The following is a 12,070-nucleotide window of genomic DNA, read 5'->3' on the forward strand; positions in this document are numbered from 1 at the left end:
AATTTACTTAACCGGGGGGGATTTCCTTTATTTGGTCAGTTGCTCCATTTGGAACGTTACTTGCTTTAATGTACATAAATACATTAGAGTGACAAAGAGGGAACTTTGGGATTTTAGCCTTTGCAGACCATTTACATGCACAAAAACCTATAGAAACGAAAGCCTCTTTGATCTGTATTCTTTCTATAGTGTCAATATTATACAATATATGCTACCTCTATAGTGTATTCAACATGTATACTACTGTTTTACATAGTGTTTATACCTATTGGTACTGTTCATACTGTATACAGCTTCATGGTATGTTATATTATGTCAATTTTTTCGTTTCTGCTGAACTTTACCGCTTCTCTTGTACTTGGTTGAATGGTAGCTGCATTTCAAGTCAAGTGAACCCCCCAAAAATGTGCTTCCAAATCAGTTTTTTTGCCTTGAAACAAAAATGATATGTTATATAATGATAAATGGATACTGCAGTGTGAAATCAAACATAGTGTGAGGGAACATTTGCCTCTTCTGAGTGAACGCCATCAGTAACAGCAGCACTCTACAAGCAGCCTGTGCTCCACTCACCACTCAAGTGTGAGCTTGGGACGAATGATCCAAAATGTGTAATTGCCCATGAATAACGGCAAATCACCCTCTGCTGTATTTCACTACGCAACATTTAAATGCTGACTAAAAAAATCTCCGCCTTTTTTATGTGTGAGCATCAAGCTGCTTTTAAAGAGGCCCTTTTGTGCTTTTGGGTTTTTCTTTCGTTCCTGTAGTGTGTTATATAGGTTTTAGTGCATGTAAATGGTCTACAAAGGCTAAAATCCCTGTGTTCCCTCCTGAGGGGAGTTTCTCTCCCACACACTCCATCCCTGCCTGAAATGCCTTGATTGTAGTCCTTTGTTTACCTTCTTGACATAATGACATCACTATGTAACACTCCCGCTTCTATTGGCTAGCACTCCAACACATATTACGTGAGAGGCTTAAGGGTGGGATATCTCTAAGTGGTTGACCAATCACAACAGGCCAGCTAACCAATCAGAGCAGCTTTTTGTACATTAAAGCATGGAGACATGTCAAAGTAGAGGCACAAAATACAAATATGATCCTGAAAATGAGCAGAATAGGACCCCTTTAAAGAAAATAAACAACCTCAATCCATTGAACAAATGTATCCGTGTGTGTAAAACCATGTTTGTCTACTTGTTCACTGAGATAAAAGCAAAGGTTTTGTGCTCCCGTGGCTACAAATTCATTCGAAAGCTGCTTCTTTTCTGGGTGGTATCGCCTTTATGGCCTCCCCAGTGTTAATTACCATAGAGACAGTGTGTGAGAGTGGATGCTGGGAAACTTACTCTGGGTGTTGTAGCCCGAGGTCACATGCGGCTCCTAGAGAGGGAGAGAGAAAGAGCCAGAGGGCGATGAGTTGAATGAATAAACCAACAGATGTTGTTATTGATTTCACAGCAGCGCAACGATGCCATTACGCAGAATTCAGATCCTCTCATCTCCAGCGCGCCAATGCTTTTCACCTCATTCTTAAAACTTGCCGGCAGGATTAGCGCACCGCCGGGGGGTAAAAGCACCACAACACTGTCTCCTAATTCATTAAGTACCGGGTCAGATTGACTGCTGCTGTGTTTACAATCACTACTTCCTTTAAAATCACCACTAATATGATGTTGCGCATATCAAAATATGATTCATAAAAGCATTAAGGAACACCTGCTGTTTCAGAGATAGATGTTGATGGTTTTACTGTGACAAACACTCTGAATATCTATGGAAGCGCTTTAGTGGAAACTTTTCTATCACCTGTCTCCACAAGAGGAAACTCTTAAGTTGTTGTTGTGTATTGTAAGTCAGTGTTTGGTGATTACTGTTGTTATGTTTCGGCACTACACTTCTCAAACATCACCTGTTGAAAAGGAAAACAGCGTGGGTGGTTGCTACAACAATGCTATTCCCTTGAAGTTTCTGTGGGGGAGGTTTGGTTTTGGGTAAATGTGGTGCACAAAATATGTAGATTGCCCATATTTTTATAAATTGTTAAAGGTAATGTGATGTTTTTTTTGGGGCAGCACCTGATGAACTGAATATATACATAAATAGTCCTGTGAGAGAGAAAAACAATACAAAAGAAAAAAAATGTAAGCTGGAAACCCAAATTGTGTTTCTTATTAATGGCTTACTGACTATATAGGATCAGATCAGGGGTGCCCAAACTACGGCCGGGGGGCCAAATGCGGCCCATTGTCCATTTTGAATTGGCCCTCAGCATATTAAAAAATATAATGGAGTATGGCCGAGACATGAAACTTGTGCTTTTCTTAAATTGTACTTCTTAAATATATAAGTAAACACATATTACACAGTAGCATTCATGTGTTAATAAGCCCACGTTGCAAATAAATTCAGTCAATTGAAGTTGAGAACATTTTGTAACAAATCTTAGTTGAGAAAAACATTTTTATACTATTTGTTTAACAAGCTTGAAATATACCCTTCATATTTCCCATTATAAGTAATCTGAGGATTCTGTTTGAAGGAATGAGCTGCCAACCAAATATATAAAAGCCTATGAAGAACTGTGATATAGGCTGTTGGTTTTCTGAAAGTATATTCAAGTATCAAGTTTCATTTAGGTACATTTGATTGATTTTACCAACTTATAACTGAACTTATGAGGCAATATACCTCACCTCTAGTGAGGGGCCCAGCCCTTGTTTTTATCTACGTGGCCCTCAGTGAAAAAAGTTGGGACATCCCTAGATTTATTAAAGATCACTAATGCCATTTATTACAAATTGAGAAGACCGTCATAAAGAAAGCCAGTCTTGTTTGAAAGTGGGTACGGTACAGATCCTGTCATCAGGAATATATCCACTTCCTCTCAGCTCCGGACACACGCATTAGGGAGGGGAATTAAACACGCAGTACTTCATTAACATTGTAATTTGATTGGCTGTCACTTGCGCCACCTCGCAGGGTGAGGCAGCAGTAATCTGATTCCATCACAGCAATCAGTGCCACGAGGAATTTATGGATCAGACCTAATTAGCAGAGCGAATATTCTCAGAGACAGAGAGCAGTTAGCGTCATGATGAGCCTCCAATAAGTGTGGGAGTTCATTTTTTCCACTCTCTGACTCATGCAATAATAAGGGGAAGGATGTAATCAAAGCACTTTACAACATTTAAGGTTAGTTCTACCATATGTGCCATAGTTTTAATTATAAGTGTTGACGTATTTATTATCTGTCACACTGCAAATACCCCATAGAGGGAGTATTAAAGGACTATCATGGACAAAAGCATCAGCTAAATAACATTAACTATTTAATAAAACAACTATTTGCTACCTAGAGATATAGCAGATATTGAAGTTGCTCTCCCTCTCAAAGAGTATGCCACACTTATAATACTAGTACTATACTACTAGTATAGCCACCATGTTGTTTGTTTTTGCTGTTTTAAATTGTGATGTGTGCCTTGTCAAATAACTGTTCAAAACAAGGGAACCAAAAGTGCTCGAAGGCTAACTCATTCCCTGGTTCGAGGACTCATTCTTGCACCACTCTATAAAGCCCTAATGTTAGACGGCAGCTTTTACTTTGGTGTTTGCAGTGGGACAAAGACAGAGGACTTGTACTGACCTTGTTTGGGATGGGGAACTTGGTCTGCTCAGCCTTCCCGGGGGTGTGTATGGCAGTGAGGGGAGGAGGCCAGGAGTGTGTCATCTCCTAAACACACCAATATTTGTTATACATACACATCAATTACGTTTGTAGCACAAACTAAGTAAAGCAAAGGAATCACGGTTGATGTAAGTTCTTCCTCGTGTGGAAAGCACCTGGTGAATAACGATGACTACTACTGACCAAAGGGACTGCTTACGCAACAGCGCTGATGCAGAGGAGCTGAGTCAGCGTTTAATCAGGCGGCTGAAGCGTCCCCATCAGAGTGGACTTTAATATAACTTATAGGACACACTGAGAGGAGCACGGGGGGATGCTAGCCCACCAGGGATCAGTGTACTCACAGTGAACTAAGTGCAGAGTTGTGGAATTACCAAAGTAAAGCTGACTTCAGTTGGTTGCATTCCAGCTAACAGCAGCAGCAGCATCCCATTTCAATTATTCTAATCACAGTCTCCTCTGTTCAAGACTATTTTCAATGTGCACAAGCTTTAATTAGTCAACAAGATAAGCGAATGTGTATGTGTGTGTATGTGTGTGTCCCGCAGCTATATTATCTGTAAGATATTGGTTGTTCCTCTTTCTCACACTCAGCGGAAAGATGATACTGCATATACAGTATACAGTTTTTACGTAAGCACTCTTGGTTTTAAATTGCACTCGTTTTAAATGAATACTATACCATATACTACATACACAGGGTTGGGAGGGTTACATTCAATGGATTCTGTTACAATTACTAATCCTGGACAAAAATACATTCTGTAACCAATGGTATTCACAAAAAAATAGTAATGGAATCTGATTACTTTCCGTTACGTTTGAATAACGGAAGATTTTCCTCTGCACACAGAGGCCCTATTATGCTTTTTTGGGTTTCACTTTCCTGTAGTGTGTTATATAGGTTAGTGCATGTAAATGGTCTGCAAAGGCTAACATCCCTGTATTCCAGAGGGAGTTTTCTCTCCCACACTCCCCCCCACCTTTTATTACGGTAACTGTAGGGGAATTCAATCACTGTTCTTTTTTTATCCTGATTAGATATTCCAGTTGCATGTATTTCATTACTTCCAAAACCTGCACACACACTCAAACACACACACACATACACATATTCACACTCACACGACTGCCATACAGCAGGTCACCGGGTCAGGGGCTTTAAAAGTTCACCGACATCACAATATCCCAACATGCCTCTCTTCGTCCCCTCAGGAGTAGATGACTCATATCCTGGCATGATTCATGTTTCATGTGTTTGCGTTTGTGTGTGTGTAGGAGCAAGATGTTCTTGAAGATTCAGGAGTCTGAGCCCAGTCTACATGTGCGTGTGTTTTCCTCTCTGACATCGTAATGCACTCGTCCTGACAACAAACTGTGCGTTGCTAGGAAACTCTTCTCTGACCTCATCCCTACTAGCAGAGTTCCTGTGTTTTGACAGACGGCCCTCCTGATGGTGTGTGTGTATCTACAATTGTAATTAAATGTGTCTCGGTGTGTCTGTGTTTGGTGTGTGTGTGTGTGTGTGTGTGTGTGTGTGTGTGTGTGTGTGTGTCTATAAATGTGTTATTACTGTTGTTATATTTCTGTTGCCCTCACAAACACACAGATATTAACACAGACTCACCCTCACTGTTGCTTTCCAATTGTTATAAATGTGTCATAACATCCCCCATCTACCACCTATCTTTAACTCATATGCATCATTTCCTACATTTTCTTAATGAGGTGGCACAGGTTGAACAAAAACGAGTCAACGGTTTTATTTATTTATTATTATAAGACGTATCTGATACTGTGTTAACTGTTAACTTGAAAAGAGATCTGCAGCACTTAGGGAAACAATAAATAACCTTGACGAAATTAAATAATCAAACGCTGCAAATACAAAAAATGCTGCAAGAAACACAACGGAAACGGGACACTAAAAAGTCATACACACAGCTGGGACTTTTATCATAATAAAAATTGGCCAAATATCATTATTGTTGGAAATTTAAGTCAAATGTTATCTTTATTTAGTTGTTTTAAAAACGCGGTCCCAGGATTCATGTCGACATTTAGGTTAGCTTTCCCTAAATGTCAACAAGTGCACTGATCCCAGCTGCGTGCATCACTTTTTAGTGTCCCCGTTTCCCTTGTGTTTTGAGCGTCTTGCAGCATTTTTTATTTGAACTGTTTTGTTTTTGCAATTCATGCAGAACTTTTAGAAAACGCTGTGCATGTTTCATCAACTTAGCAAAGATGCTTCTTCATTCACATGTGATTTAGCTAATTTGTGTTCTTATGTTTGAATCATTTCTGAAGCCGCAGCACATTCTTCCTAATGGAAATGTTTTGGGCCGTTGTAGCACGTTTTCCCCTGTGGGCCACCGTACTTATGCACTTAAAACAGCAGATGTTAGGACAGAAGTAAGCAAATTGAGACGGAGAGAGATGAAGGATTTCTTCCATTTCATCACAAAGCGGTATAAATGGTCCAAAAACTGCAAAAGTCAATAGCCCTTTGAAGGCTGAAAGTGAGTGCGAGCGGCTTTACTTCTCCACACAATATCTCTGATACACTCTGTTACCTTGGATAGTAAAAACATCCAAAACAACAATGTGTCTGTGACAACCAACTTGTATCCGTGCCGTCACAGAAAGGGAAAAATTGAACCTTGTGCCTGCGCTCCGATTCACCTCGCCTCACATTTTCAACTTCCCTGATCTTTCCACTTGACACGGCTAAAAAAGCAAACACTGAATTCAATGGCGCACCAATATTATTGACAAAGGCTTTTCATGCAGCGCGCAGCACACACTATCTGTCACACAGCCTGTTGGCCGGCATATTGATTGGTGAGAGGAAAAGAAAGAAAGAGGTGAGTGAGCAGAGGAAGAGAGACAGAGAGACAGAGAGGGAAGAAAGAGATAAGTTGACATGGTTGGAGAAAGTCCTCACTTTTAGAAGAAGATCTGTGGGGAATTCTACATTTTTAAATCACCCTAAAAGGTTCACTGACAAAACAAAGAGAGGGCAAACACATGTTGCGTGTTGTAATGTTGATGCAACGCAGAAAGGTAAAGAGAAGGAAAAAGAGACACACAATATTTATACATGATTCATCCGACAAACTAAAAAACTTGTATAATCATCAACCTGAGCACAGATCTCCTTCTTCTCCCCACTCTCTGCTTCTCTTTTTCTCCCCCCCCCCGCCCCCCCCGCCCTTTCTTCAAAACATCGAACTCACGAAGGTCTTTGTGAGCAAACAGAAAACAGCTGATAATCAGTGCAATTACTCTATGTGTGTGTGTGTGTGTGTGTGTGTGTGTGTGTGTGTGTGTGTGTGTGTGTGTGTGTGTGTGTGTGTACATACCCGCAAAATCTCTTCAACACAGCTGGAGTCATTTGGTAGGCTGACCTGGAGAAAACAAAGCAGAGGGAGAGAGACTTCATCACTATTTATAGCACTGTTACATTTCAAGGGAAAAAGCACCAACAGAGAATTAGAAGCGATGACAGAATAGAGCAGATTCCTCGTCGCCACGGTCATAATCCACCGTGTTCTACGCCAAACTGCCCTTCACTCAAGCTTTGGTTTGGCACATATGCAGTTTTTTAAAATACTTGTGGCACACTAATTGTCAACATTCGGTCTTGCAACGTAACCTGCATTCTTTTATTCTAATTATCCTTCATTTTGCACTATTTTTATTTTGTCTTATGCCCTATATATAATATGTTGCACTGTTGGAGGAGTTCAGGACCTAAGATCTTGCCATAACTACACTGTAACTACTGATTACATGACATTAAAACCCTTAAATCTTGAAAAATGATTTCATACAGAATCTTTCAAGAGTTATTACGTAAGCTCTTAATGGCTACTTTACATTCATATTATCAGGCTTAAAGGCTGGGACCAAAAAACTACCTGTCCCAGCAAGACATGTTAGGCTAAATACAAAATAAAGAAATGTGTTGTGAAGTCCAGAGATGGAAATGTTGCCAATATAATCAGTTTGATAATAGAGTTCTCCAGGAAATGAGTTAGCATTTTACAACTTCCAGGTACCCCCATCTTGAAGTCAATGTTTTTTTTAATGTGTTTACAGTAGTTAGAGACCTGAAATACACTCTGGGGTGAACACAGGTTGAAGACATGTTCATGTTTTGTTTCTACGACATCAAATATGTCTATAAACATCCCAAGTTGTGAATGTCTGAAGCTTTTACATTTCTCAAAAGCGATGCTAACAAGAGCCAAATGAGACATCATCAAGCTAATCCCATTGCTCTCTGAGGGAGCCCTTGAGTTGCTAACTTCCAGGATGGCCGACATAAATATTTAATCAATGCACAGCTCTATGATGTGCTCCTTGGCCTTGCTAGTAACTAAAAGCGTTATTTTTTAAGTAAACTCATAAAGGTATTGAAGGAGTCAGCTATAACGTCTATAAATAATCCTGAATATTAAACTGGTAGTCAGGCATGCTAAGGATTACGAGTTTAACCCTTTTGCAAATGTTATGACTTTGATAAAGATATATTTGTTTCTAAATAGACAACACACGCCAAACTCCTTGTATATCGAGAATTGTTTTTAGTACTTTTCTATTAACAATTTTAAAGTAATAAGTTGCATTGTGGTTGTCTATGACGATTCAATATAGTGGAACTATATTTGTCCTCCTCACTCTATCTTTGTCTGAGTTTTAAATACTGTTTTGTGCATGTGGGCAGAGAAAAGTCATGGAGCAACATCTACATGGCTGGGATATTTCTGGTTTTATATTCTAAAAAAGGTCATGTGGTTTGGTCTGTGTCGTGTTAACTATTGGGTCATTTCAGCTCCACAATTCCTGAGAACGACTGGAGTTTTATTTAAGGAGAAAGGCAGAGGCTGCTTAGAGCTTAATATGCAACTGCTCTGATTGGATTTACCAGCTGAGTGGCTGCACACTGCTAATCTATGTTAACATGTGCCCTTGTCAATAAAGTCTTTCCTGTTGAACAGGAGGGATCCGGACTGCAGACTCAAGTGACACCAGATGCCTGGCGGTCCATTTAGACAGCTTAACAACACACTTTAAAACGCTCATGAGGGATGTTACAGAAATAAAACAGCAATGACAAACAAAACTCAACCGCTAAATAACCAGTGGTGGAAAAAGTACTCTGATTCTTTACTTAGAGAGGACATATTCTGCTCATGTTCAGGTTACATAGTTGTATTTTATACCTGTAACTTGACATGTCTCCATGCTTTAATGTTCAGAAAGGTCTTTATTTTCCTCATACTGCCTGTACTGCATCACCTCTTTTCACCCTCTGTCTGAAACCAGAGCCCAGTCTCCGGAGTTTGAGAGAAGCTCCCTCCAGAGGGAACACAGGGATTTTTATAACACAAACTACAATAAGCATAATCAGACCTAAAAAAGTCCTGAGCTCAAAATGTTACTTAGTATGGTAAGTATTTTCCGAAAGACGTTCTTAAAGTATTGAAAGTGAAGTTTATTTGTTAATAAGTTATAGTCAAAACGTCTCTTTCACCATCAAATACATATAAAAGTCATTTAATGCTATCTATGAAGCACATTGTTGCTACTTTGTGTACTGTCAGGTAGATGAGTAGTAATATTATATAAACACAGGAAAACGCCTGCTTACTTCTGAACTTATCTGCACCTTGCACTATTCTCTTGCATTACTTTATTTCATTTTATAAATAAAACCTTTAAATTATTGATGTTTATTATGTCAAAAGTATCACAGAATGTAGTGGAGTAGAAGTTGCAGAAAAAGGAAAAGTCTGATGTAAAATGTGAGCACCTCAAAATAAAATGAACAACATGACTTAACTCAATGGACTTAGTTACATTCCGCCATTGCAAGTAACACACTTAAAGAAAGTAATAAAAATGTTTCTGTAGCTGCCTCAGGTCAGCCAAAGTGCCCGTTTTACTGCAAATACAAACAGTGCTTTTCTTCGATGTATTCCAAACAAACCATAATGACTGCTGCTTGGAACACATGGCTTTGTAAGCAGAAACTTACAAGACTAATGAATAAATGTCCTGAGCCAAATTATCGCTTCCAAAAGGTTATTGAAAGCAAAATAAAGCCAGATCTGGGTTTGGATCCAACAAACGGGCTCATTAAAGAAGAAGAAACAGAGTGAGCTGGAACAGCTGGAGGACGGCAGAAACACGGAGAGTGTGCTCACGGCTAACATACTACAGCACCATAACCTCTGTCACACTCCATTACTAATAGCACCAACATGGACAGAGGAACAACTTAGTAACCACAATGAGCAGGATGACCTCATCTTCAGCTTTAAATCATCCACCGGTAACATAACAAAGCAATAAAACAGGATTCTGGCTGGAGAGAGAGAGAGTGTGTGTGTGTGTGTGTGTGTGTGTGTGTGTGTGTGTGTGTGTGTGTGAGTGTGTGTGTGTGTGTGTGTGTGTGTGTGTGTGTGTGGCAGACAGCAGAGTCTAAATTGCTTGACAACAAAACATCCATCTGTTTTCTAGACATGAGCTGTGGTCATTACTCTCCACATCAACACTATATTAATAAGACAGCAAGTCAAAAAGGGAACCATCGCGGGAGGACAGAGACATGTCCTTTCTGAAGAAATAATTCAGGCTACTTTCAAACTAAAACTTCAAAATCTTACCGTATGACAAAATATAAACATGCATGTTTTAGTTATGTAAAAAATAAGCAAAGTAATCTGTAATTAAAAAAGGAACATCTCTTTAATTACAGGCTCAATTTTGCTCTGTTTTGTTCTCCACCAACGCCTCTTCAGCTGCTGACTGCACAACAATGTTCACTGTAGTTATTAACTTTGTCTGTAGCTGTTTGAGTTTGTTTTGTACCTTTTGTGGCAGAAAACAACATAACACAACAGTTAAGTTGTGGACCGTTAAAGAAGAACACTCTCGGTAGAGTCCAATGAGTAGGCTGATAACTCCTGTAAATAACTATAAGCGACAAACACCATGTCACACACTTCATCTCCCCTTGTTTTTTTACAAATGTTTTTTAATCGTAGCTATAACACTTCTTTTTACAATGAGCACTTCCACAGAAAAGCTAGAAATGAACACCTCGGTCGAGTTGCAGTTTACATTCATGCCCATCTAACATTCTAACACTTTATAATTATCATAGACATTTGTGTTAAACGAGTGTATGAATTCTTGTCCAACATGTTTTGAGGAATCTTCCAGTGGAAAAAAACTAAACCTCAAAATAGTAAAGTAGAAGAATAACAAATCTGAAATGAATTTTCTCTTCAGAAAACCAAGTTTTCATCACCAATGTCATAGGACTCGAGTTTAATTTGTTTTTAGGAAGATGGTGACGGTATAAAATGTGAAGGCAGACATTCTAAGCTTCTTTGGACCAATACAAGAGGCTTCATAAATTAAGGAGAAGAACCATCTGGTAGAGCTCTAAAACATTGCTTACCATTTGCCTGAATTGTTATACATTATCATCTTTCAAATCAAATGAATCATTGTTACTTAGGTTATTAGATAATGTGTGGATTTCAGTTTTATGATATACTCCAGAGTTTTGTCTAAACCGGGTAACAAGGGTGCTGCACCCTCTTAATTTCGGCGTGCGCCCTCAAACCAAAATGCAGAATTTCCCCAGTAAAATGTTAAAGCGACGCCAGAAAATAATATTTCTGTTCTTCAAAACCGGTATAATTACTTAAGAAATCGGGTCAAATATTCCGTCGGACAGCAGAGACAGCTTTGTTTTTAAGGAGCTCCGAGGTCGTGTTGTTGTTTATGTCTGCGGCGACATCTTGTACACAGTCGTAATGTTCTCGCTATAATTTATATAACTTGACCGAGCGTTCTCCGTCGCTGCCCCCTCCCTCTGGAACTCACTCCCCAAACACATCCGTGACTCCGGCTACTCTGCCATTCAAATCACAAATCAAAACTGCTTTTAATCTGTAAATTAACTTGTTTTACATATTTTGAGTGTGTTGTTTTGATAAATTCTACCTCTGTAAAGTGTCTTTGTGTTTTTAGAAAGCGCTCCATAAATAAAATGGATTATTATAATGAACTTATAAACAGGACCACCACCACCGCCCTCATACTTTATTTTTCTAGAAACCCCCTGTACTTCATACAGTAGTGATGCAAGCACAGCAGACGCAAAATGTGCGTGGCAGAATTATGTGTATGGCATGAGCTTCTATTTTGAGTGTAGACGGCGCAGCTACAATGCTACCTTAGCCTGGCATGATTGATCCAATTCCCAGTCAGAAAATAGGCATTAAAACATGTTTTCCTGCCTTCTTGCGCACACACTTGCCAGAGCATTAATTCATGTAGCTATTTTGGCATCAT

The 12,070-nt window shown here is 39.3% G+C and overlaps 1 protein-coding gene across 1 annotated transcript in view; it reads right to left on the minus strand.

Moving 5' to 3' along the window:
* aff2 (AF4/FMR2 family, member 2) overlaps window positions 1-12,070 on the minus strand; it is a 170,254-nt gene that overhangs the window by 70,489 nt on the left and 87,695 nt on the right. The window contains 3 exon segments of the mRNA XM_063876724.1: window positions 1,353-1,386; window positions 3,653-3,739; window positions 7,057-7,101. Coding sequence (XP_063732794.1) covers window positions 1,353-1,386; window positions 3,653-3,739; window positions 7,057-7,101 — 166 coding nt within the window.

This window comes from Eleginops maclovinus, chromosome 23 (genome assembly GCF_036324505.1).
Source record: "Eleginops maclovinus isolate JMC-PN-2008 ecotype Puerto Natales chromosome 23, JC_Emac_rtc_rv5, whole genome shotgun sequence".
Taxonomy (NCBI): domain Eukaryota; kingdom Metazoa; phylum Chordata; class Actinopteri; order Perciformes; family Eleginopidae; genus Eleginops; species Eleginops maclovinus.